We start from the raw sequence: 25027 nt of genomic DNA, 5'->3' as shown, positions 1-25027 counted from the left end.
AAAAATTATTTCACCATTCTTTATGATAATATTATGTTTTTCACTATGAGTACTAAATATAAATGTAAAAATATTGAAAAGTTATTGAGACATACACTTGTTGTATGTATTTATACATTTGAAAGGTAACTATCATATTAACTAGACCCCTTGATCAAAAGTTCTAGTTTTGCCAGTGGGCTTGGTCTAGGACACACCCCATTACCCGTGTTTAGGAATTTTTTATAAGTGTAGGAGTACAAAGAAACTCACCAACTTCCATATGGTCTGATGTTTTGTCCACAACCAAATCATTCAATTCTGAAACAAGAAGATGGGAATCACCACTTTTCGCATTGATCTTTCCCAAGTTACTCATGTTTACTGAAAGTAATTCAGTAGCAGTCTTCTTTTGTTGAGACTTGAGACTCTTGCTTAGATTCTCCTTTGATGGCAGCGATAGTGAGAGATCCCAGAAATATCCATGGAAAGTTGAAGCAGACTGACAATATAAGCACGACCGTCTCTCGAACAGTTCACCCCTGAAAATCGAATCAACAACTGTTGGATCGCCTCCTCTTTCCCTGCAAGGAGTCTCAATTCCATTTTCCTCGTCCTGCAAGGCATTGCGCAAGGACTCAAGCAGTTCGTAGCTATCATGCATCTTGTAGCCTTCGTACTTGCTAGCATATAAGCGCACAATTCTCAAGAGCTTATCTGGGTTCAGTAGGCCTCCTGCAGAATCAATAGTGCTTACCTCCACAAAAAGCTCTCTCAGAGCCATCCCAATGTCACCCGGCGGAGGATCCGGTCCCAACATCCTTGCACGTAGCTTGTCGAGCGCGAGGAGGCACTGCACCATTGCATTCATGTAGCATGTGTTCCCACAGTTCGGCATCCCTTTGATAGCATAGCCTTGCTCTTGCGCATTCGCCGATATGAGCTCAGCCGCATGCCATTGCCATGCGTCTCTGAGATTAAGCAACTCAGTGGCGAGATCACATGGCATGTTGAATCCAAACGCATGGCCACTGCCATCTGCCTTTATTTCGTTAAAGATCATCCCCAACTCGTCGTCTGGCTCTGGATAAACAGGCCTTTCACACTCGCACTTGAAGCATAATCCAGTCTGTGGATCGTCGAAGAGCGCGGCGACCCAGTGCTGCTCCTGCCTGGCGTGATCCCGAGCGTGGCCGTATGGGAGGTAGCTCCTCAAATCCCCGCAGGAATGCCGACCGCACTCTAGGCACACCAGGATACGGTGATACTTGGGCTGGCCACTGGCCCCCTCCTCGCGCGAGCAATCCTTGCATATCCCCGCGTCGTCGGATAGCAAGGACAAGCTTAGAATATCCTTGTGAGCGCTGTCTGTGGGGACATGATCGCAACACCAATCGTCGTGGTGGTTGTCGGTCAGCTCGGGGCAGTCCTCCCGACGAGAGCCCAACACCGTTGCCGTTGTAGCCAACAAGTCCAGCCGCAGAGCTTTGGAATCCCGCGACCGCGAGCTCTCATCCGCCTCCCATGGTCTCAGCCTCATGTCACCCATCACGTTGGCCTCAAAGGAAACAAAGGATCACAAGTAAGAAGGGAGTCGCATAAACGATGGATTCCATTATTAACCCCAAAACCACAAAGCAAGCCTACAGGAACCCTACGAATCGACTATGATCAAGACGGCGTCGCGAATTCAAGCACCAAAACTATGGGGAGCGTGCCGGGGCAAGAAGAAGAACCAAGATCGTAGAGGTTCTGGCTAGTGGTGACGATTAAGAAGAAGCCTACGGGCTAGCCGGCTAGGGATTGGACCAAAAGGTAAAGCGGAGAAGAAAACCCCATGTGAAAAACACGAGATCAACAAGCGTTTGAGGAAGAAAAGGAAACGGGCGAAGAAGAAAAGGAAACCGGGAACGCGGCGAGAATGCCGGGGCTGGGATCTAGGGGCCGCAACGACGCCAGGAGGGGGTTTTGGAGAGGGATTTCCTGCTGGTGTGGTTGCTGTCGGAGATTTACAACTAGGCTGATACCGGGCCTTCTACAGACCCATTTGGTCAAATGAGCACCTACAACAGCCCAATTCTTCCGACCGGGACCCGGCTCGTGTGGCTGTGCAGATGAGACGAGAACCTCCAAGTCCCAACCCTGCACATCCCTCAACGGTCTCTAACTCTGTGTGAAAGGGCGAAGAACCAGAGAAGAAGAATTCGACCTAGAACAACCCGAAGCCGCATTCGTTCGAATGGCGAGGATCAATAACCAACGCGCCATGGAATCGAACCGAAAGATTTCAAAGGCGGAGAACCAGAAGGGGGAAACTATGAAATCGATAGAGAAGACGCGCCAAACAGAAACCATTCTGGGCGGGAATCAACAACAGCGACCACAGATTCGGAGATCCGAACCAGCAAAACACCAATCGACTGAGCGACAAACAACATAACCGGAGAAGGAAGTAAGGAAGGTCGTGGGGTGGAAGCTTACCGGAAGACGACGGCAACGGTGCTCGGGGTCGACCGGTCCGCGGCGAGGCCGAGAGGGAGAGGGGGTTTGGTTTGAGAGGGAGGGCGGCAGAGGAGCAAATGATTTCGCGCTGGTTTGGTTTCGCTAGGGGCGGCGGTGGGGATTTTGTGGGGAGAGACGGTGGGCCGCGGAGTTGGGCTGGTTAGTTGAGAAGGCCGTGGGCCGTGGGCCGTGCGGACAAGGCTGGGGGATGGACATGGACCCGCGCTGGCTTTGCCATTAGCCAATATGGCCCGATCCGCCATCACACGACGTAGAAAAATGCACGGAAAGTTCATGTTGGGAATTAGGTACACACATAATAACCCATACAAATGTGTGACAAATATAGGGAGTCTTGAGTTTAGAAAAATATATATATAGGGAGTGTTTCCGTGAGAGAGACGGATGTTTCTATGTTGGAAGCTTGTATTCCACATAGAAAGAAAGCACACGAATGTTTCCATGTTGGAAGCTTGTATCCACATAGAAAGAAAGCACATTGGTTGGCCACGTCCCTTGGTGGTTCACTTGAATAAAATAGTCATTTTCCTTGATTGTTTATATGTACACGGAAGAGAATGAGTAATTTTTTCTTTTGTAGGTGCTTGGAACCCACCAAGAAAAAATCCATATTCCTTGACGGTTTACTTCAATTCTAAAAAAATATATGTTATTTTAGAGGTTTAGAAGCATAGTCAATGAAACTACACTTTTCTTTGCGGTTTTATTATGGCACTTAAGAAAAATTATAGCACTCAAGCTAATTCAGGATTTGTGTTATTGTGGGTGCCTCTAGTTCACTCTCTCATTTTACAATGAGTAATAGTACAATTCTCGTTGACAACCCAAATATTTGGTGACAATAATCCAAGAGTAGGTTCTTATGCAGGAATTTTTGATTTATAGTGAGAAGACAATAATACGAAGCCGCATATCACGTGCAATGCTATTATCAACAGGCATGTTGATTATCACTAAAAATAATGACATCATTAAACAGGCATGTTGATTATCACTAAAAATAATGACATCATTAAATATGAGTACCTGTGTCAAGGTGAAGACCTAACTTGAGCTTCAGTGACAGTGGAAAAAAATCTCCTTAAGGCCTTGTTTGGATGTAGTCGGTTTCGCATCAATCCACATGTGTTGGGGTGGGTTGGAGTGGAACTTAAAGTAAATTCCAACTCAATCCACTCCAACACATGTGGATCGAGGTGCTTGTTTGGATGTAGTCGGATTCACCCCAATCCACATCAACACACATAGATAGAAGTAAATCCGACAACATACAAACAAGGCCTAAGGCCTAATTCACCACCCATTCATCTCTTTGACGAGGTTTTGGAACCAACACGGATAAAATATCATGTAGTAATGCTCTCCCATGCATCCTCCAATGGGGATTAGATGGGATTTTTTTTGGCAAATGGGTATTAGAATTCTTGTTGATATGCCAAACATTTGTTTGCAATAATCCAAGTGCGAGCTAGCAAGGTTCCGAGGAACGAACAAAAGAAATGATGAAACATCCTCTACACACAACTCAAACTGGCAACGAACAGGTCAGAATAATTTTCATATGTAATGCACGCCTATATATAATAAAAGGCTATTCTCATCATGTGGCTGCGCGAGGACACATCGTCGACCTCCACGTCTGAATAGCTTTGGTGCACTGCTGGAGCTCAACAACGCCTGACTGTCAGTGAAGCGAACCATCCAAGCGCCGCGGACACTGGCTGAAAAAGTGTCGTGCGGTCGTAGCGTAGCCTGTCCTATTTGTCTGGTGTTCGAGCATCGAGCACGCCGCATCGCCTGGTGTGTTCGCACACAGAAAAAGAGAGGAGAGGTGCTACTCCGCCAGCAACATTGGCATCGGCGATAAAGCAAAGTTGTGACTAGCGAGTCTCCGACCGACCCACAGCCCTCAAAACATTATCGCTCGTGGGCGCCGCTGCACAAAATTCACCCCATGTCCTCACTACGGTTCTGGCTGCACTAGACCGTGCACGTCTCTGCTCAATGCTCTACAGTTTACATAGTACCATCACACTTGTCAACGGCAATGTAGTTGTAACATCTTTCATTAGGTTGCCACAGAAAAAAACACAACCACCTACAGGGGTAATCATGACTTCCTACAGGGGCCACAGGGCAGCCTTCACTGGCCCCATCCGAAGGATGTGCAAACTTCTCTCTGAGTGTACCAATGTCTCGATAATTTTGCTTTTGATAATACTAGCATATGTCAGGCAGAAAATTAAGCTATTGTGATTACTCCCAGACAATGAGAAATCGCATGTAGAGCATATTCCAATTTAGGAGGATCACCTCCAGCATGAATCTCCAATAATCAAACATTAACACTGAAACCAAGACCCAAAAAAATCAAGAGGAAAGAACAAACTATGTGCTGTTTTCGATTTCAGGGAAAACTCCAACATCAAGAGAAATATGTCCATATCTCCACAAGGCAATGCAAACCATTATCATGTAACAACAGCATCCAACAGAACCTTTACAAAGCCCGTATCACTGATTTACCAATCTCACCACTATTCTATTCACAGTTTCATCCTAAAAGGCAAAGCAATGGAAAGAGCAGATCAGCTGAGTTGAGAAGATCGGAAAGAAAAAAAAAAACTCCGATTTGGCACAAAGTTACAGTAAGTTTGAAGCCCAGCAACAAAAATGGGCTTGGTCAAGAGCCTGTTTTACTATGAACATTGACTGACTGGATCCTTGCGGTCAAGAGAAGGTTTGCTTATCTCACTCATCTGCTTGTTCTATTACTGCATTCTTTAGTTCTGACGTCTTATGCCAGAAATGTCTTCGCCTTCCATCCTCTCATAGAAAAGAATATAGGCCTCACAGTTGAGAACTTCTTCAAGAGTGACTTGTTTGATATCACTGTCGTCTGCACAAAACCATGAGGAAGAACAGCTGCTACCCTCTTGCTGATGTCCAAGCCTTCTTGCTCTAACGTACGCAATGTAGTGTCCTGACTTCAAGGATCTCTTGCCGTTGCCAATGTCAATGTGCTGTACAACACCAGCTAGACGATAGAGGGTCCTTCCTTTGTCGACAAAGCTGAATATTGGAGAAAACATAACAGAATTGGTCCAAATGTATGGTTATAAACTAATACAACCTTTTAAAAATAATGCCATGCCTTTTTGTTGGTCGTGTATCATCATTAACTGAACATTATCAACAAGAATCCTCTATCAGATAAACACCCACGACCCCTTCTCAAGTGATCCATCATCTAACAATGAAGATTTCAACAAATAAAGGCTTTAGGACTATTAAAAGGCCATACACATTTACCTTTTTTTAAAAAAATATCCATTTATATTTGAAATAACAATACCAGAAGTCAGAACCACAGCTAACATGCAACAATTAAACAAAGAAAAAGGCATTTAAAGTGCACCTAGATGCAAATAGATACTGAGCTCTCAGATATGATAATTCTATTTTACAGTGAAGTAAGCAATACAGTGCGCCAATAAATTGGGTTTGTAGCAGATGACCTGTGTGTTCAATTCTATTCAAATGTGATCAGTTCTGTCGCAAACAAACTCAACTACAACTGATTCACTGAAGCATTTTCCAACCAAAGACAAGATTATTTGATGTAGATGGAACAAGGTTCTGATCAATATTAGACCGTATGTAGAAAAGAACTACAAAGATCCACGGCTCTTGTGTATCCTCAGGAAAAAGGACTGTAGAAAATATACTTAATTCAGTTGCTTCCCAAACTGGAATCACAACTAATTTAAAAACCTAGTTGGATTATTTGCTTTGAGCCATTGACATCTCATTTCCTTTCGCCCTAATTAAAAATAATACAGATTTTGTCAAAATTCACATAGTCCCGACTTCAAAATAGTATGTCCTGGGACTGGGAGTACCATATGACCCAGTGTCCCATTCCCATCGTTTATGAAAGGGCAATGCATTTTGAATCTGACAAGATGCTGGTAACTTTCATATGGTTATTTTATGGAGTTCCCCCCCCCCCCCCCCCTTCTCAAACCTTTCTTTACTGCTGCAGTTTTTTTTCTACATATAAAACTTGTCCCTTTTCTCCATGCTCAGATGACAAGATATTCATTTTACTATTATCATGTTACAGTTCTTTAGTGAATATAATAAATTACTTGAAAGATTTTATCTTCTTTTATCACTCATTATGCAGTGCTAAATACACATGCTTCCAAAGGAAGTAAACAATTGGTTTGGTTGTTCTGTTCATAATTTCTTTAATCTGAATCAGGTTAACCTGCAGAGATAAATATGAGTAGAATCATCCTAATTACCTACACACAAATAAGGAAATTATCCAAATTTCCAGGAAATTAACATACTCAAATTTGAAAATCTAATAAGTATATGGTTAAAAAAGCCCACATGATCACAAATGAGAACATTGAAGTACGGGTAAAAAAAATCATTCAACAACAATGCCATGTGTTCTTAAGTCTTTGTTAGAGAAGACCGTGTATTGTTAAAGCTTGTAGGAATGAACTAAACAAAAAGGCTTACGCAATTAGAAACTTGTTAGAAGTTAGAACTGCAAAGATGTACAAGGTATTACTAGGAGGAACTATCGGTACCTGGGGTCCATGAATGGCTTTACATCAAGGTATTCCATAAATCTCACATGGCGAGTTATTTTGATCCCATTAGCTCCCTCAAGGTGAGAAGTTCTATTAAGGTGGAGAGTTAACACAGGTGGAAGCATGGTAAAACGAAGAATCTTATTAGTATCTCCAACATCATCTTCATTGCCGCTTCCCACTATCTGCTCACCACTTTTACTTTGACTGGCACTTGGCTCCTCATGATCCTTGGCACAATTAGTACACTTCCATACTATCTGGTCTTCTTCAGAAAACAGCATTAGGAATTCTTCAATTGACATTGAATCTTCTGTCCGTGAATCAACAGACTTGCCCTCCTGAATCTGCAAACGACTCTGTACAACATCCTTGCTTTGACTGATATGTTGCGCTTGAGTAGAATCTGCAGAACCAAGCATATAAAATATTTAATTTTATCTGCAGTATCAACATCATGCAACCAGCAACTGGCATCCTCTACATCTCTTTTAGATCTTTATCCTCCAAATTCGAAGTAGTTTTCTTTTCGAGAATCCCCGCACAAGATTAAGTGGAGCAACAATTTACTATGCAACGACAAGGACTCAATGTCTCAAGCTATTTATTCCAGTGGCAGTCTTATCTACTACAATACAAACAACATTGCCGAGTTAGCACTTCTGAAAGATCCTGCACACTTTTGTATACAGATCCCAACGGTTTTCCTGAAATTTTTCTTTGTCCATGTGTGCAAAGGGCCTTCAAACAATTTTCTCCTCTTAGCAAGTGTAGGATACATATTCCAAAAAATGAAACGTTTTTCTTATGTTGAGCAAGATAACCAATAAGAATTCCAGTTTCACAGTGTTCCGTAGTTCCAGCATTTTCAATCCACAAATGTGGAATGACCTAGGACTCTAGAGTACCTCCGACATCTCCAGTCAAGGCATTTTAATAAGTACAGGAGCAATCATAAACTCACCAACTTCCAAAGGCTTTTGTGTTTCCTCCAAAGTCACCTCTGAACCAATAACATGAGAATAACCAGAAACTATTTGCATCTTTTCCAAGTTTCTCTGCACATCTGCTGGAAATAATTGACCAGCAATCTCCCTCTTTCGAGATCTGGGGCTCTCGCTTGTTTGTTGTGATGCAGCACTTTTAGTTGGATGCCACTTTGATGGGAAATCCAATTTCAGGTCCCATAAATCAACGGATGTCGGAGACGAATAACCACATTTTTTGCAGGATAGTGTCTGAAGCATCTTAAACCTAAAAATGGAATCCATTGCTGTAGGGGCATGACTTTGCCAGTTATCATTCACCTCACCTTGGTTCCAAAGGTCGCGCAAGGCCATAAGCAATTCGTGGCTGTCTTCCATAGCCCCAACTCTGAATCGTGGCGCACAGTCCTTGCTTACACATTCCAAAACTTCATTTGGGTTCAGCAAGTCTCCTGCAGCACTTGCCTCCAGAAAAAGCTCCTTGAGTACCTTGACAAGGCGACTTTTTGGACGATCCAATGCTAACATCCTTTCTCGCAGCTTACCAAGCACAAATAGGCACTGCAATACTGCACTCATGTAGCATGTGTTTCCTCGATTTGGTATCCCTCTGATAGCATAGCCTTGCGAATCAGATGATCTGGATCCATAGCTAGGCCATTTGTCTGCAAGATCCACACCAAACCCAGATGGATGGCTTTCTGCCTGAACTTTGCCCGTCATTTCCACCTTCTTTGGATTGACCGCCTCAGTTTGACCTAAGAATGCAGATCATCCAAGAAAGCCAAATAGGTAAGGGATTTCTTGTGGGGGTGGGGGTGGGGGAGGTGGGAGTAATAACCAAGAAGACGAAACATCGAAAACTTCAGCAATTATTAACATTACAGAACCACTACCAAGAACAGTGCAGGGGTTTTGCTATGGTACACCCAAGTAACAAGTAACTGTGAGCCTTCATTTAAGGATTTGGCAACGTTTTTTTTTTCTTTTCTAGGCTGGTTAATTCATTAACTAATTAAAAAAGAAATTAAAGAATCAATGGCTCAGATTTATTTGAGTTATTACCTCCTAAAAAGTAAAGGGTGTACTGTATCATTGTCTACAGTGCAGACAGTGATTGGGCCTAGCAAAATCAGCGGCAAACAACCATAGAAAGGGGAAAAAAATCAGAAAAGATGAAACCCGGGCGCTAGGTCAAGAACGGCGCCAGGGATTCAAGAAGCAAAGCCATGGGACCAACAAAGAGCATTGTCGGGGGAAAGCTTACCAACAGATGGTGGGGCAGCCAGTAACTTTCGACTGACAATATTGCGGATCTCTTGAAGACCAACCTCGTCACCATCCCCAAATTTGACCGGCATTGGCACCTCAGTGTTACACTTGAAGCAGTATCCTCTTTCTGGATCACAGTACAGAACAGCAAACCAGTGCTTCTTCTTCAGGGCGTGTGCTCGAGAGTGCCCAAACGGGTAAGCAATTGACCCAACCCCGCAGCAGAGATGGTCGTAGCATGTCACGCAGATCAAGAGATCGCTCTTCTCGGGCCTGATTCTGATGATCCCCTTCTTGAATTCGTGCCAACAACCATAGCAAGTCCATGCGTCCTTGGACCTGAGCGATGCAATCAATTTCTCGATAGCACTGTCAGTGATGACGTGATTGCACTTGCACCGCTTCTCATCGCTGGCCCGCCCCGCTGCTTCCACGATCAGCTCCGACGACTCAGGAACCGTAAGCAGAGGCAGTGCCGCTGCGGGCCATTTGTCCTGCCGCCGCGGAGATTTATTCCGCGGGCTTCGAGATCTCTTCGGCGGGCTTCCCTCCGCCACACCCTTCGGCGGCGACTTCCCCGTCGGTTTCCGCTCCGACGCCCCAGGAGCCGTAGCCAGAGCCGCGTCGTCCAGCCGCGGAGCTTTCTTCCGCGGACTTCCCTCCGCCTCCTCCGCCTTCGGCGGCGTCTTCCCCGTCGGACTCGGTGCCGACGCCACAGAACCCGTAGTCGGAGCCGCGTCATCCACCCGCCGAGCTTTATTCCGGGGGCTTCCCTCCGCCTCCTTCTTCGGAGGCGTCTTCCCCATCGCGCTTGCCTGGAGCACACAAACCACAACAAATTAGAGTGGCATGAACCCATTAAACCCCAAACCACCCAACAAAACAGAAAACGAACCGAAACGAGAAAATTAACCGAAAATTGAAGGCCAAATTGAGGAGCAGGAAAATATGAGAATCGAGACGACCCCAAGAAGACGACGGGAAATCGAGCACGTCGGTGAGGATCACAACCGCTGACAGGAACCGTACGGGCCAGGGATAATAAACCAACAAACCAATAGAGGAACAGGGCGGAGAACCAGAGAAAAGGAATTCGACCTACAACAACCGAAGCCGCATTCGTTCGAGTGGCGAGGATCAATAACGGGCCATAGGATCGAACCGAGAGATTTCAGAGGCGGAAACCAGATGGGGGGGAAACGACGAAATCGATCGAGAAGACGCACCAAACTGAAACCATTCTCGCGGGGGACCAACAACAGCGACCACGGATTCAGGGATCCGAACCAGCAAAAGACCAATAGACCGAGAGACCAACAACGGAACCGGAGAAGGAAGGCCGTGGGGGGAAGCTTACCGGAAGACGACGGCAACGGAGCTCGGGGTCGACCCGTCTGCGGCGACGCCGAGAAGGAGAGGGGGTTTGGAGAGGGAGGGCGGCAGAGGAGCAAAAGATTTGGCGCTGGTTTGTTTTCGCTGGGACGGTGGGGGTTTTGTTGGGGAGACGGTGGGCCGCGGGGTTGAGCGCGTTGGTTGAGAAGGTGGTGGGCCGTACGGACAGGGGGGGTGGACCCCAGCTGGCTTGCCAAGATGGGCCGGGCCGCGAGTGCATCACACGACCTATACAAATGCACGGGATAATCATGTTGGAGATCTGTTTGGTTGCTTTGAAAGTTTATACATCTGTAAATACAGTATAGGTGTAATTTGTTGTGCACAAGAAAATACTTGGGAATGGAAATGAAATTTTACAAGCCTGGAAAATGTTTGTTTGGGTGAACACAGGTAAACTTTCAGCAGAGCAAAGCATCGTCACATTACGGTGGACGAACTGAAAATAACTGGAATCCACACTGACGATTGATCGCGATTTTTGAACGCAAAGAAACGACGATTTCAACTCCGTAACAGACTCACAGGCACTCACCTCATGAGGCACGAGAAGCTGCAGGTTCTGCCGCGGCGACTACTACTCCTCATCAGCACTCGGCGGAACTGTCGGTCTTCGTGGGTGCCGTCGCCATGGATGCGGTGGCCACGGCCGCGGATCTGCTCGCCGTCACCGCGGATTCGCTCACCGTCTTCGTGGATTCGCTCCCCAGCGCCATAGATGGTATCTCCCCTATGCTCGTCAACGGGTTGGGTTCGGAGATGAGACTCGACCGAGCAGAGGACTGCCCGATACATGTCGTTTTATTTTTCGGTACACGATTTTTTTTTCTGCCGGTTTTTGACTCAATCCGGAGGTAAAAGAGCAAAATTCACCGTCGGTCGCTCAACTTCACCGCCCGTCCCTAAACTTGGCCCCGGTAGTGTCATGTAGGTGCCTAAATTTCTAAAGTGATATTTGTGGGTCCGTAAATTAGCCGATGGTGTTATCTAGGTCACTAAACTTCTAAAATGATATTTGTGAGTCCCTAAATTTGGCAGATGGTGTCATCTAGATCCCTGAACTTTCAAGTTAATTACCACATGTCTCTAAACTTGGCCGGTGGTGTCATTCCAGTCCATAAACTTTAAAGGTGATCACTGCAGGTCACTAAACTTGGCAAGCGGTATCATCCTTATCCAAATATGATCTAACCTATTCTATAAGCTGTCATGAATCCAACATGTGTCAATTAATCAAGCATTATTTATCTAATATTTATCATAAAAATATAAATTATATAAAATAATTTACATCAACAAAAAAATAAATTAAAGTGTTAAAATAATTTACACCAACAAATGTATTAGGTTTAAACTAAAGTATAAAAATAGTAAAATTAATTAAATATTTATATATCATTGATAATATTATAAAATAATATTAAATTCCTATATATAGTATTAAAAATTTTCTTTTTAAAAATACTTCTAATTTTAGTATTATTTTAAAATTTTTAATAATGTTATCATAAATAAATATAAGATAAATAATGATTGATTAATTGACACATATTGGATTTACGTTAGCTTATAGAGTAGGTTAGACTATGTTTGGATAGAGATGATACCGCTTGATAAGTTTAGAGATCTGTAGTGATCACTTTAAAAGTTCAGAGACTAAAATGACATCACCGACCAAGTTTAGAGATCTGTGGTGATTATCTTGAAAGTTTAAGAATATAGATGATACAATCTGCCAAATTTATAGACTCACAAATATCATTTTAGAATTTTAGAGACCTAGATAACACTGTTGGCCAAATTACGGTGGATTTTGCTCTTTCATATGTATTCCATGCGCGCGCATGCCTATATATAAAAGGCTATTCTCTTCCTGTGGCCGCACGAGGACAACATCGTCGACTCCGACCCCTACCTTCTTCCCATTGGCTTCCCTCCATCATTCCGGGATTGGAGCTTTGTGTCATTTCTATCTACACACATTTCGCCAGGGTGTCATTGAAGGGCGAGCACTAACACGGTCGTTGCGTTTATATCCAATCAATTGATGTCTCATTTCGGATACGTGTGCTTCTTTCTCTAGATTCGTGTGGGGAATTGGGTCGCTTCGTGTGAAATTCCTGCAAAATTAGGACCAGACCGTCCTTAAAGGTAATGAACATCGATCACATTGCTGGCTGGTTTCTCACGCTCTCGGTTCCGCATGGCAATTTTATCTGTAACTCATCGTCCTTTTTCTCTTTCTGATAAAACAAATTCTATGGTGTTTGGCTAGAGAAATGAGTTAGTCCATTATCTTTCTAGTCCTTACTTTTTTGTTTGGTTTGTAAAATGAAATTGAGTTGATTCATCGTCACACAAGCGTTAGGAATTGAGTCATTCCACCAAATTTGATGAATAAATTCATAATGCACAGCCTCATCTAGAGCTCGTTCGTCCTTCCAGCTGGATTCATTTCTGGAGATCAAATCTAATACAAATTATCATAAGACTCCAGGTTGGAATCAATCCCGGCGTCCATTCTTTGTGAAACGAACAGGCCCCTAAAGAGTTGTTTCCCAAACCAAACACCACATTAATTCTATCATAATTTTTTTAATTCGTCTAACTATTACGTGCTTCCATTGGGATTCAAATGTGTGTGTGTGTAACCAAACCGTCTTTGTGATGAACACATGCCCTAAACATATCCCACTCTTCTAAATATATATAAGTAGCTAGCTCAAATGATGCGTGCTGTTCGTTTCTACACAGGGCAAATTCTACAATTGGCGCAGATCGAGGTTAGAGGTGACGAGGAGAGGAAGCTAGAGCAAGAGGAGCCAGCCAGCTGAAAAACGAAGCAAGCAATGGAGGAGAAGAAGACGGACCTGCTCCGGAAGCTGACGATCGTGTCGATCCCGTTCGTGTTCGTGGCGATCCCGTCGGTGGTGATCATCGTGGGCATGCTGTCCCCGCACGCGGCGGAGCCCCGGGACGGGTCGTCGCCGGCGCCGCCGGGGCAGAACCACTCGGTGTCGATGCTGAGCACGATGACGGGGGGGCAGATGATCCTGAGCTGCCGCGCCGCCTTCTCGGGCAACTGGGAGTACTTCCACTACTTCATCCTGGACCCCTACAAGCCGCAGCAGGCCTTCTTCCAGCCGCAGGCCGACCCCTACGTCCTCTTCTGCAAGTGGGGCTACATGGGCAACTTCCTCCAGGACGTCGTCGTCTTCAACAGCTCCGCCTCCTGGGCGCCGCACTGCCGCGTCGACAACGGCGGCTGCCGCTACCTCTTCCAGGACGGCCACATGTTCCTCGTCACCGGCAAGCACGGCGGCGACAGCGAGGCCCACAGGGTGAAGGTGGTGGAGGAGACGACTGAAGAACAAGCGCCTGCACCTGGTCCTGGTCTTGGTTTTGGTTTTGGTCCTGGTCCGAGTCAGGGTCCAGCCCAGGCACTACCGGCTCCGGCAATAGCTCCGGCTCCGTCTCCGTCTCCGGAAGCGCATTCAGATGGGAAGGAGAAGACCCTGATCGGAGACGTGCTGCTCAGGGAGTGCAAGCATGTGCTCGGCTTGTTCCCCACCATGTGCCGGAAAAAGCCGCACAACCACCGGTACGTCGGAAAGATCATCGGCCGGTGGCGGTGGTGGTTCAACTACTAGCTAGCTGGCCGCAGATTGCCATCGGCGGCGGTGGCGGCAAGTGCGTGTTGTACGAGTACGACTGAACCTTTGCGTTGGCGATGGTGCATACGCACGCAGGAAAGGAAATGATACGAACACGATGCGCATATATAGATTTCGTTTTGAACTCCTGACAAATTAAAGGCAATCAGGAATTCAGGACACCAATTCCGTTGGTTTTTGAATTCGTGACTTGTATAATATACATTGGCAGTGATCGTATCGTATCCCTACTACACATATCCATGTATGCTTTACTGGTACAACGAAAACTCCCATGAGGTTAGGGATTGGCTGAACCTGAACAAGAAACAAATAGAGAGCTCGCAGGAAGGATTACACCTACATGATACTACAATGGAGGGTAGAAATATGACGAAAGAGAGAACCCAAGGAAAAGGAGGCCTCCGATGGTGGCGACCGTGCCCTGTGATATCTTGGAGGCCAGCATGCTGCCGCCCACCACGGCGATCGACGTGCAGATGGTGTGCCCCAAGGTTGCTCCTGTAGCGACTCCGACCGCATTTTTGTGGGTTGCCAGCTGCATTGAGGACCATGGTTTGAGTTCGGTTATAGAGTTGGATGAACAAGAGACAGCTGGAAAAAAAAAACAATTTGAAGAGGGAATTTGAACCATACCGCTATTGTAGCTATCTGACTTCGGTCACCCCACTCCGCCAAGAAGGTCAACACAAATGACTGAAATCAAAAGTCAATATGTCATACAGAAAGCGAGCAATACACTTGCACTGCTGCAGCATCAGTACCGATATGATTGGTTACATTAACTAATGTTAACAGAAACATGCAAGGCCAGAAAGGATTTTACATCCTCTGAAAGAAGGGGAAGGATAGCACAAGGTTTGACTATCCACCACAAAATCAGAAGCCAGTAAATGCAAGTTTCGGAGAAATGAAAGTGTAAAATGAGAAAGGCAAAGGGAAACCTACCTCCAGGAAAATAGGAGTGCAGAATCTCGAGAAAACACGTCTAAATGTCGACTTCCCTTGGCCTGCTTCCAGCTTTTCCTCTACCTGTATATGTCAAGGAACAAATAATATAGTCTGAAAAAAGAGTGACAAGTAACAGTCACTGAACCAGGGCAGCCTGAACAATGAGTTGCTGTATTAACTGTTGACACCAACAGCTAAATATCATATTTCAAGCACAAGTATATCCTACTGACATTGTAACATGTCTAGTATTATGGAAATGAAAAGAATGTAACAATTCCATGTAAGAAAATCCACATACTTCTTCTATTTCCTTTTTCTGTGATGCCTTGGAATCCGACCGCCAAGCAATGTACAGAAGCCGTAGCCCAAAAAATGCGTACAGGACTGAAGCACAAAACAATAAAACAGGATACATCAGAATGCACTGCTACATGTAATGCTACAGAACCGATATGACATCAAGATAGCTACAATATCTTAAGAATTATAAGATAGCTAGATAAGAATATCCATGTTCAAATGGCATATATACACCCATAGGACCTTGGAAGGACATTACTTGCATTAGCGAGCAGCAAATGTCCTTTCTTGTTCCCAGCAACTAAAATTTGAATTTCTCTTATGCTTACTATCATAGGATAAGGGAGTGATCTAGCAAATGGTTTCACCAACTAGTTATGATTATTTGAAGGGAAGTACCTAGAACTCGGATTCTTATGCATTTTTGCCCCAATTTTGATGCACTTGGATGCAAATAAAATTAGGAAAATGTTACTGTAAGAAAACATAAGTTATTTACATCACTATGATGATTTGTACAAACAATGTCTCCACATTTATATACAAGCACTGACTTTGAAGCATATGCATTTAACATCTGAACTCTGATCTGATTAGATGCAGGTATGTCACATCTAGTGTACCACTTCAGGAATTTGCAGGTCAAATAGTCATCAGTGCGTGGCGGCTATTATGCTTATCAGTGGTTTTGGGAAATTTGGGGCCATACTAATCTTTTATTGTGATTTGATCATTGTTCCCCCGGCCACTAGATCTCTAAACCTTGGACCACCTTTTATCAATACACATACACAATAAGGTGACATTCAGATAAGCCATACCTGTCGCTGCACTGTTAGTGTGCTTCCTCGATATCAAATTCGGAACGATTCTGCCTAGTCCAGTTGACAGTACCTAAGAATACAACACCACAGAGGCACAGAAGGATCAGTCTCAGTCAGACTAAAAAGTACTAGCAACTTCCCCCCTCCCCCCCCCCCAACAGAGCTGCAAAACCTTCAGTGGAACACATAACCTACCGTCATAACGACAAGCGCCGACAGTGCGCCCGAGAGCACAGTCGACTTGGGGTGCCGCATCGCCATCAGCGCCGCAATGATGAACGTCTCATCGCCAATCTTCACCCGGAGAAGATCCACAGACATTCAGAGACAGGTCACGAAGGCTTGAAGAGCGTATGTACGCGCGGCAGAAGGGAAACCCAAACCCGTGAAGACCGGCGCCCGCGGTAGACTCACCTCGCTGACGACGATTATGGACAGGCTGGCGAAGAAGGCATCCAAGTGTCCCAGCCCCGTGTCCTGCGCCGCAGCCGCCCGCGCCCCAGCCGTGTGGTGGAGGAACATCTGGGCAGAGCACACCGGATGTACGTTCAGTGATAGAGCAACCCAGTCTCTCTCAGACAGTCAGAGTCGAGACACGGAGCGTGCTGCGTGTGCCCGACGCGCTCACCTTGGTGCGGCGGTCGAGGCCGACGCCAGTGCCATTCCCGGCAGCGCCATCAGCAGCCTGACAGAAGAAATGCAGGGACCCAAAGCGTGAGACCGTCGGAGCCGAGCCGAGCCGAGCCTTGCGGAACGGACGAGGAAACGGGCGAAGCGCTAGCACGGGGCCGTGGCTGGAAATGCTCACCTGGACATCGGCGGCGGAGACGGAGACGGGAACGGAGAGCGCGAGGAGGAGGACAGCGGCCGCGGCTAACGCAGCGCGCCTATGCATCGCAGCGGGGCGGAAAACGAGGCGAGATCTGCGCATGCCGCGGTCTGGGCGGGGCAGCGGGGGGCCTGTCGGCGCGGCAGGACGGGAAGGTGCCGGGATCTCGGAGGGGAGGAAGAAGGGGGGCAGCCAGCCGGGCGACCCGCGTGCCCGTCGGGATGGCCGAGGAGTTAAAAAGAACGGAAGCGAGGGGCCCAGCCCAGCCGAGCCCAACCCAAGGTGGACGTGGACCTGCGGCTGACCCCCGTGGGGCGTGGGCGTGGGCGGTGGCCCCCTGCCCGTTCCGCGTTTTCCTTCCCGGATCCCGTGCCATTTGCGTCGCGCTCGCGGTCCAGCCTGCCGCCGACGGCCCGGCGCGCCGACTGCCCACTGCCCCATCCATCCTCCTATCCTTTCTTTGGACTTGTTTACTTTCACCGAAAAACTCAAAAAAATTTAAAATTTTTCGCCACATCAAATCTTTAAACGCATGCATGGAGTATTAAATATAGACGAAAATAAAAACTAATTGCACAGTTTGGTCGAAATTGACGAGACGAATCTTTTAAGCCTAGTTAGTCTATAGTTAGACAATAATTACCAAAAAAACGAAAGTGCTACAGTGCCGCGAAATTTGTTCCTTCAGGAACTAAACAAGGCCTTTGTACACAAAATTCAGCCTTGGTTTAGGAACACGAGAGCTTTTTTCTTTTTTGAATTTGTGATGAGATTTTTTGTTGATGAAATACAGCATCGGTACACGGAAAATACAGCGACGCAAAAAACCACACGGACTTGATCGAAAAAACGTGCCAGTACGTCTACTCAGTTTGAATTCTACTCCTATGTATATGTATGTGTTCTTTCAGTGCCTCGAGCACTTGAATTGAGTTGGGATACGCCAACCCCTGCCGAACTTGCTACTCTGCGCCACTTTTGACGTTTCCGTTAGGTTAGATCTCACGTAACGATGTTGACGCGTGCACACACGCGCACGTGAGGACGCGACGAATCTGGTGATGCTCACTCCCAAGCTGGTACCGCAACATCGAGAGGGACTTGCTTCGATTTGGGCATTTGGGCACGTGTTTGCTTCTTCTTGGAGTGTAAGCTGAATCCCCTCAATTATGCTAATCCATCTATCCCATGGAATGGAAATGGCATTGGTTTCCTGCACACCCCATATCCCAGCAACTGAGTTGACTGAATAAGAACTAACAAAGACACAGCAAACCAGCTCCAGTTCTTACCGTGTCTTTTTTATGGAATCAGATTCACATAATTTTCAACAACAGAGTCTGTCATGAAAAAGTACACTACAGCGACGAAATTTGCACAGTACATGGATCTAATCAAATCTGTAATCTGAACTTCTGGCAATAACCTCTGAAGCTATTCCAGTGACCTTGTCTTCCAACAAGCATTATCTATGAATGACTAGAAACACTGGATGATGGATAAATTCAGATGCCAGATGCCACTCTTAAATGAACTGCGCTCATCGCATGGGACTTCGCAACACATAACCAGCCTGAACAATAACTTCTGGCATCAACCTCAGTACCGCCGCAAAGAAATGTTGACATGAAAATTTTCATCTTTAAGTGAAGAGAATGGCTAGCTAAATATGTTCATCGTCACTGGAGAGACACTCTAAGTAATCATAAAACATGCTCCTGACAATAAAAGGGGGGCAGCCACGCAGGGCTTCCAAGAAGAATGTACTTGCATCACAACTCAAAGGAAAGACCGGGCTACAACTTATACATCTGTAGTTCTGTACTCTCTAAGGCCAGGGGTCATCTAGATCGGGCTTCTTGACAAATAGCTGATTGTATTCAGGCCGTGACATCTGCAGCAAAGTTCATCCAACAATAGGTGTAAGACAAGAATTTAAAAAATACAAGATATGAGAGTCTGCAAAAATCATATTGCATTCCTCCATATTGAGGTAACTAAATCACATAAGGGCATAATTTTCAACTAAGCCATGTAATGTAATAGCTAGGCCTCAAAATCGAACAATCTGGGTGACGGAACCATGGAAATAAACATGACGATTATATCTACATTCCAAATGCTACCTTGTACTCAAAAATCACAATTCATATGCCAGAAAGTCCTACCATGGACAAAAAATACTAGCATTCTACCTGTTCTGAAGAAATGCATCCTACCAGCCATTCAATGAACACTGAAATTTTTCCTGGGTAGTTTGAACTTTGAAGGAGAGTATTGACATTCACTAAACTACTATAGGTTCTATGATGTCGGCTGATTTCTTAATAATCACTTCAAGGTAATAGCTAGGTCACCGAATCAAATTATGTGGATGGCTGCATCACATCAATGCAGAAGTCAAAACTAGTGGTTTCTGCAAAACCCTCAAGCAATTCATAGACTCAGGTGGACACGCGTATCATTCACTCAGTGGCAATCATAATCAGGGGGCAAACGTTTTGAGAGCCAAATTTCCAATTGTATCGTATATTAGACATAGTAGAAAGATCTAAAATTGATGAAAACACCACCATTGTAGCCAACTTTTATCTACACTAGGGGAAATCTTAATCTCTCTAGGTGAAGATCATCTTCATTTTTCATTCATTGCAAAGCTTCTATGGTTTCTGCTGAGTCCTTCAACAATCAAGGCCACATGTTACAAAACTGAACAAACGAGCCATGCGTACTCGATCCTATCCCAATCCCAGCGAAGCCGAAACGCTCAGGGCAGAGAAAGGCGAGGTTGGTGTGGGTGCTTACGAGGTTCTTGAAGAGGAAGAAGGCGATGAGGAAGAAGAGGACGAAGAAGATCTCGAACTCGGCGAGGCGGACGAAGCGGAACACCCTGTCGACGGCCCTCGTGAGGAGCCCCGGGTCGTCCCCCCTCCTCCCGGCCCCGACCCCGACCCCGCCCCGCTGCTGCCGCATCTCTCCCGATCGATTGATCGGCCCGCGTCTTCCTCCTCTGCTACCACCGAATACGAATCGTATCGGCTTGACCGGATCTGCAGCTGTCCGGCGAGAGGGAGTGGGGATGGGGGTACCAGATCTCCGGCCGTTCAACGGCGTGGGCTGTGGCTGAGGGAAGGCCCCGATCGCCAATCGGTCGATCCCTTGTTGGATACGCGTTGGCGCGGGGATGGAGAGGTGGAGCAGGGCTGCTGGGGGGCGGGACGACGAGAGAACGGAACCGGGAGCTTTGGCGTCTGCAACCAGCAACCGAGAAGGACAGAAGCTGGTGTGGACCACAGCAGATCGAGCCCGGCCCATGGGTCCGGCCCGAGCCCGGCGAGTTTTGGCCATCCACACACACAACTTAGGTCTTGTTTAGATCTAAAAAGTTTTTAAATTTTAATATTATAGCATTTTTGTTTTTATTTAACAAATATTATTTAATATTTTATGTATGTACCGTAAGATTTGATGCGACGAGGAATTTTGAAAAGTTTTTGGTTTTTGAGGTAAACTAAACGAAGCTCTATATCTAAAAAAAAATTCTCAACCCAGCCCCTTTATATTAATATTGTATAAACTACTTTTGTAAACTGCATGGACGGCTCGCTAAGGACCAGATTTGAAAGCCTGACCTAAGAAATTAGGCTAACTCGTCTAATGGGATGATCATAGACGAGATTATTTTAACTCAAAATAGTTGGGCTTTTTTTGGTAGCCCACAAAATACTCAGATTAGGTGCATGTATGCCCAGACGGAGGTCTACGCTGTTGTCAAGATATACGTTACATTCGTGTTGTTTGAGACATGCGAAGGTGAGAGAATATAAAGATGCATTTGGCAAGGAAAAAGTTTAGAGAATCACTTTGGAATGATTCTCTCTCTCTTTTTTTTTGCTAGTACACCTCTAAAAATTAGTTTCTCCTCATTTCCATCAGTAAGTTAAATATGGTTTTATACTTGATCATAGGTTTAGATAGTTCAGAATCTCGTACTAATTGTCGTTGTCAATAATCCTATGGTTCATGCTTTTGAACATGCAATCTTTTAGACAATTACTCTATGTCAAACATTTTAGTTATTCAATCATCTTTTCATTCAACTATTCGTTCCTACGAGTAATAGATACATAGGGACCATGGTTGTACAAAACATGTTGCATATCTATGACACATGAACATATTTTTTAGACAATCACAACATAGCACCAATAATATAGCATATATCAGCAGAGATAGTGAAGATGATGTATGTAGGAGCTCAGACCTTGTCCACTCTTGATTCTAGTTTTAAGGTCCTTAGGAATGGGAGGAGGTGTAATCTAAAGCATAGGAGAAGAATTTCTTTCCTCAGCCTGCCAAATACATAACCTTCTAAGTTCGGTTCAAGTACAACAGATTATACTCAATTTGTGCAGTAGTTTTTGCGGGATATTATATTTTTTGTTTGCATTTATAATTTAGACATTGTTGAGATAGGTACAAAGCCATATATGTCTTTTGCTTTAGTATAGGCAACTATATTTTGTTTGCACTAATGGTTGCACAATACCATATAATGGCATGTGTTTGACAATAAAAACAATGATGGTTATCCTTATCACACTCATTGCCATTTAGTACTTGTAATAATTCATAAGACAATAATTAGCTTATTAATTCTACATTTCATGGTGTTTTGAATGGTTTCCTACTCAGTGACAATGTATTTGATGGAGTATGCAACCATCATAATCTGATATGGAAAATCCTAGACATCTTAGAGATCATGGAGGCTTGAATGTATTGGGCAAAATAAAAAAATATATTAGGTAATGAATGCTTAAATTTGTGATTATCTTGTGTTTTACTATCCAATATTCATGTTTTACATTACTTATGTTATCCTACGATGCCACGGAATAGTGAGCTCACAAGGTTTTGAAGACGAGATGAGTGTATAGCTAGGTTTGGTTCAATAAATAAAAATATGGCTCATCATACAAAGATGCTACTCTTCTAACAACTGTAGATGATTAATTTTCTTTATCCAGGTATGATTTCATGGTGCATTGTATTTCTCTTACAGTCTAATGATTATATTGACTCTACAACCATATAGATAAAAATAAAGAAATAATGATCACATGTATCCATTAATTGTATAATTAAATATTACATTTCTTATTATTATAAGTGTTCTTTTGTTTGTTGATTCACGGCTATTGAGATACAAATGTGTGTTATGGGAAGAGCTATATAAATTTATTTTTTCTATGTATTAACAAAGTGTTAGTGCTCTTAGATTTGTCATCTTGCAATAGCATTTTTTCTGAGTTTAGTTGTTTTGTAATACATTCTAAATACTATTCTTGGATACATTAAGCATGTTCATCTTACATTTTACTAAATATAAGAAAAAAATTGTACCCTAAGCATTTATAGTAGTTAGTGTCCTTTCAGAGCAATGACCATCACTTGGATTTTGAAATTTCTCATGGAAGTATGAGTTTATCCTAGATGTTTTTTTAAGATACGACAGAAGTTTTGCTTTTTGATCAAAATAGGAAGAAAATTTATATATAATAGGCCCAGTGCCTTCCAAAGGCATAGCAAAAAGACCCTAAGAGAAACTCATAGCCTCCCGTATAGTGTGAAAGGAGAAAATGACACCTACCCCACAAAAAATAAAAATCCAAAAGGCACCTGTTGATGTTAGAGCTCTCTTTCTTTGATCGATGTCTTCCATACCGTGTGTTTGGTTGGAGAGCGGGGTGAGCCGGGTCGGAGCGAACTCGTTCCCGTGGCTATTTGGTTGGAGGATGGGAGGGTTGGATTGGCTCCAAGGTGGAATATTTCTCTCATATGTGGGTTTAACTCGTCCGTCAAAATCTGGCGGACGGAGCCGCTCCAGCCGGGTTGAGTCCCACCAAACACTGAATTCCTTCAACCTAACACTGAACGGAGCCGCTCCGTCCCCAATCCTTCAGCCAAACACTGAAACGGGTTGACTCCGTCCCCAAAAGCAGAAGTGCAACCAAACACTAGACGGGTTGGCTCTGTCTTCAAAAACTGGGTTGGATCCAACCCAACCCACCCAACCTCCAACCAAACACACAGTTAGCTCTTGAGGCAACTTGCTACGGTGTTTGGGATTTGGTTTCAAAAGTCCTTCGGTTCCTTTCATTGTAAGATGATGATCTCCAAGACAATACACTATTGCTTCTGCATTTCTCAAAACTATAACTGCACTGTGGTTAATTCCTCTTTTTTAAGGATAAAGCCAAATACTTATTTCCATTACCTAGGAAAGTGTGCTACACACTTCATAGATATATTGCAACACTTTTATTTTTAAGTGTTGTTAGTTTGACATATTAGGAAGGCTCTATCACTTAAAAAGTTTTTAAAGCAACCGTTCCATGCTTTCTTTTCTACACCTGCATTACTACTCGACCATGAAAACTATATTGTTGAGGTACCATAAGTTGGTACTTTCATACAAGTTGATTGTTCCAACAAATTTTTTTATATATATAAACGAAAGAAATCTATTGGAGTCTTGGATACGTATGTATTGCCACATAATATTAATGCTACGTGTGGCAAAGGCTAGTGAAAAAATGGCGAGTCTCAATGCATGTTTCATGAGAGTGTCATGCACATTAAATAGGGTGCCACATAAGCAAAATTGCTGACTTGACAGAGTCATTAAATGAAGGAGTTTCATCAGATGAGAGAGGAGTTTCATCCCTATAAAACTCATGTGGCTCGGTTACCTAGTTTATTATAGTCTCAATGTATAGTTTTATGGTACAGTTATCAAGACTATAATAAGTAACCGGGACACATAAGTTTCATGAGGATGAAACTCATCTGTCATCTGATGAAACTCCTTTTTTTTGAAAGATCTGGAGGGGCAAAGCCCCTACAGTAAGAATTTATTGAAAGAGCAAAGGGCAACTGTCCAGTACAAGATTAAGGAACCCAAAAGGAAACAAAAAAGAGAAAACTAAACGGAAAGACTAAGGAAGAGAAAGAATCCATTCTTGAAAGTTTTGATGTAGGCTTTCTTTGACTCTATGCAGAAGAAGGGTCAATTCCTTCTTGAAAACTGATTCGGCCGCCTGAATGGTGATTGGACTCCTTCAAAAATCAGATTATTCCTTATTTTCCAAATAGACCAACACATCAAAATTAATGTGGTCATGAAGAACTGAGACTGCATCTGATCTCTGATCTGGGAAACAACGTCTAGGAACAAAGAGTTTGTAGGAGCTTCAATCTGAATGTTATGCCAACATTGAGCTGCAAAGGGGCATTGGAGGAACAAATGATGACCAGTTTCCTCAGTGCTATTGACACAAAACACACAGTCATATGATTGGAGCTCCATATTTTTTCTTCTTAGAATGTTCCTGGTGTTCAGCCTGTCATTAATTAGCAGCCAAAAGAACACCTTATGCTTAGGTTGACACTGTGATTTCCACAACCACTTGTAAACGTCATGAATCTGATTATGCTCCATTAATGACCTTGTCAAGTCAGCAATTTTACTTATGTGGCACACTATTTAACGTACATGACACTCAAATATGCATTGAGAGTGGCCTGATTTTGTTTGGTCAGTTGATGAATAAATAATAAATAAATACAACTTCCTAGCATGTGAGAGTGCCGTACGGGGCCGTCCTCATCCTCCTGCTTC

The 25027-nt window shown here is 44.2% G+C and overlaps 5 protein-coding genes across 7 annotated transcripts; 1 reads left to right on the top strand and 4 right to left on the bottom strand.

Moving 5' to 3' along the window:
* LOC8060963 (ubiquitin carboxyl-terminal hydrolase 2) lies at positions 212–1528 on the bottom strand. Its single transcript, XM_021465732.1, has one exon. It carries the CDS (start codon positions 1526–1528, stop codon positions 212–214), a length of 1317 nt encoding a protein of 438 aa, XP_021321407.1.
* Positions 4884–11542, bottom strand: LOC8062406 (ubiquitin carboxyl-terminal hydrolase 2). 3 transcript variants are annotated; one of them, XR_002454700.1, is made up of 6 exons: positions 10728–10980; positions 9366–10185; positions 8077–8856; positions 7110–7518; positions 5657–5752; positions 5536–5574 (listed from the first exon to the last, which is right to left on the bottom strand). XR_002454700.1 is itself a non-coding variant. In XM_021464405.1 (5 exons), exons 2-5 carry the CDS (start codon positions 10174–10176, stop codon positions 5286–5288), a joined length of 2289 nt encoding a protein of 762 aa, XP_021320080.1. In that variant the 5' UTR covers positions 10177–10185; positions 11298–11542; the 3' UTR covers positions 4884–5285. The 3 variants fall into 3 exon arrangements, 2 of the variants coding, with proteins under 2 accessions (XP_021320080.1, XP_002444710.1); XM_021464405.1 differs by lacking the exons at positions 5657–5752; positions 10728–10980 and adding an exon at positions 11298–11542 and having other exon boundaries at positions 4884–5574; XM_002444665.2 differs by lacking the exon at positions 5657–5752 and having other exon boundaries at positions 4884–5574; positions 10728–10974.
* On the top strand, positions 12590–14601 carry LOC8060962. Its single transcript, XM_021464307.1, has 2 exons — positions 12590–12913; positions 13517–14601. Exon 2 carries the CDS (start codon positions 13612–13614, stop codon positions 14410–14412), a length of 801 nt encoding a protein of 266 aa, XP_021319982.1. The 5' UTR covers positions 12590–12913; positions 13517–13611; the 3' UTR covers positions 14413–14601.
* LOC8060961 (GDT1-like protein 4) lies at positions 14572–17561 on the bottom strand. The gene is made up of 9 exons (XM_002444664.2): positions 17323–17561; positions 17143–17199; positions 16929–17036; positions 16710–16808; positions 16512–16584; positions 15689–15774; positions 15385–15468; positions 15073–15132; positions 14572–14974 (listed from the first exon to the last, which is right to left on the bottom strand). Exons 1-9 carry the CDS (start codon positions 17443–17445, stop codon positions 14786–14788), a joined length of 879 nt encoding a protein of 292 aa, XP_002444709.1. The 5' UTR covers positions 17446–17561; the 3' UTR covers positions 14572–14785.
* On the bottom strand, positions 18918–20661 carry LOC8060960. The gene is made up of 2 exons (XM_002444663.2): positions 20149–20661; positions 18918–19237 (listed from the first exon to the last, which is right to left on the bottom strand). Exons 1-2 carry the CDS (start codon positions 20656–20658, stop codon positions 19172–19174), a joined length of 576 nt encoding a protein of 191 aa, XP_002444708.2. The 5' UTR covers positions 20659–20661; the 3' UTR covers positions 18918–19171.

The sequence above is a fragment of the Sorghum bicolor genome, chromosome 7, assembly GCF_000003195.3.
Source record: "Sorghum bicolor cultivar BTx623 chromosome 7, Sorghum_bicolor_NCBIv3, whole genome shotgun sequence".
NCBI lineage: Eukaryota > Viridiplantae > Streptophyta > Magnoliopsida > Poales > Poaceae > Sorghum > Sorghum bicolor.
The sequence above is the reverse complement of the archived record's forward strand: the minus strand, read 5'-3'. Positions and strand labels throughout refer to the sequence as shown.

Coding starts and splice junctions, on each gene's coding strand:
- LOC8060962 (XM_021464307.1), top strand. CDS start 13,612: ATGGAGGAGAAGAAGACGGACCTGCTCCGGAAGCTGACGATCGTGTCG.
- LOC8060963 (XM_021465732.1), bottom strand. CDS start 1,528: ATGGGTGACATGAGGCTGAGACCATGGGAGGCGGATGAGAGCTCGCGG.
- LOC8060960 (XM_002444663.2), bottom strand. CDS start 20,658: ATGGGCCGGGCTCGATCTGCTGTGGTCCACACCAGCTTCTGTCCTTCT. Junction 19,238..20,148: donor TCTTCCTCTTCAAGAACCTC/GTAAGCACCCAC, acceptor ACTTTGCTGCAG/ATGTCACGGCCTGAATACAA.
- LOC8062406 (XM_021464405.1), bottom strand. CDS start 10,176: ATGGGGAAGACGCCTCCGAAGAAGGAGGCGGAGGGAAGCCCCCGGAAT. Junction 7,519..8,076: donor ACAAAAGCCTTTGGAAGTTG/GTGAGTTTATGA, acceptor TTGGTTCTGCAG/ATTCTACTCAAGCGCAACAT. Junction 5,575..7,109: donor AAGCCATTCATGGACCCCAG/GTACCGATAGTT, acceptor TCCAATATTCAG/CTTTGTCGACAAAGGAAGGA.
- LOC8060961 (XM_002444664.2), bottom strand. CDS start 17,445: ATGCGCAGATCTCGCCTCGTTTTCCGCCCCGCTGCGATGCATAGGCGC. Junction 15,469..15,688: donor AGAAAAAGGAAATAGAAGAA/GTATGTGGATTT, acceptor TGACATATACAG/GTAGAGGAAAAGCTGGAAGC. Junction 14,975..15,072: donor GTCAGATAGCTACAATAGCG/GTATGGTTCAAA, acceptor TCCTCAATGCAG/CTGGCAACCCACAAAAATGC.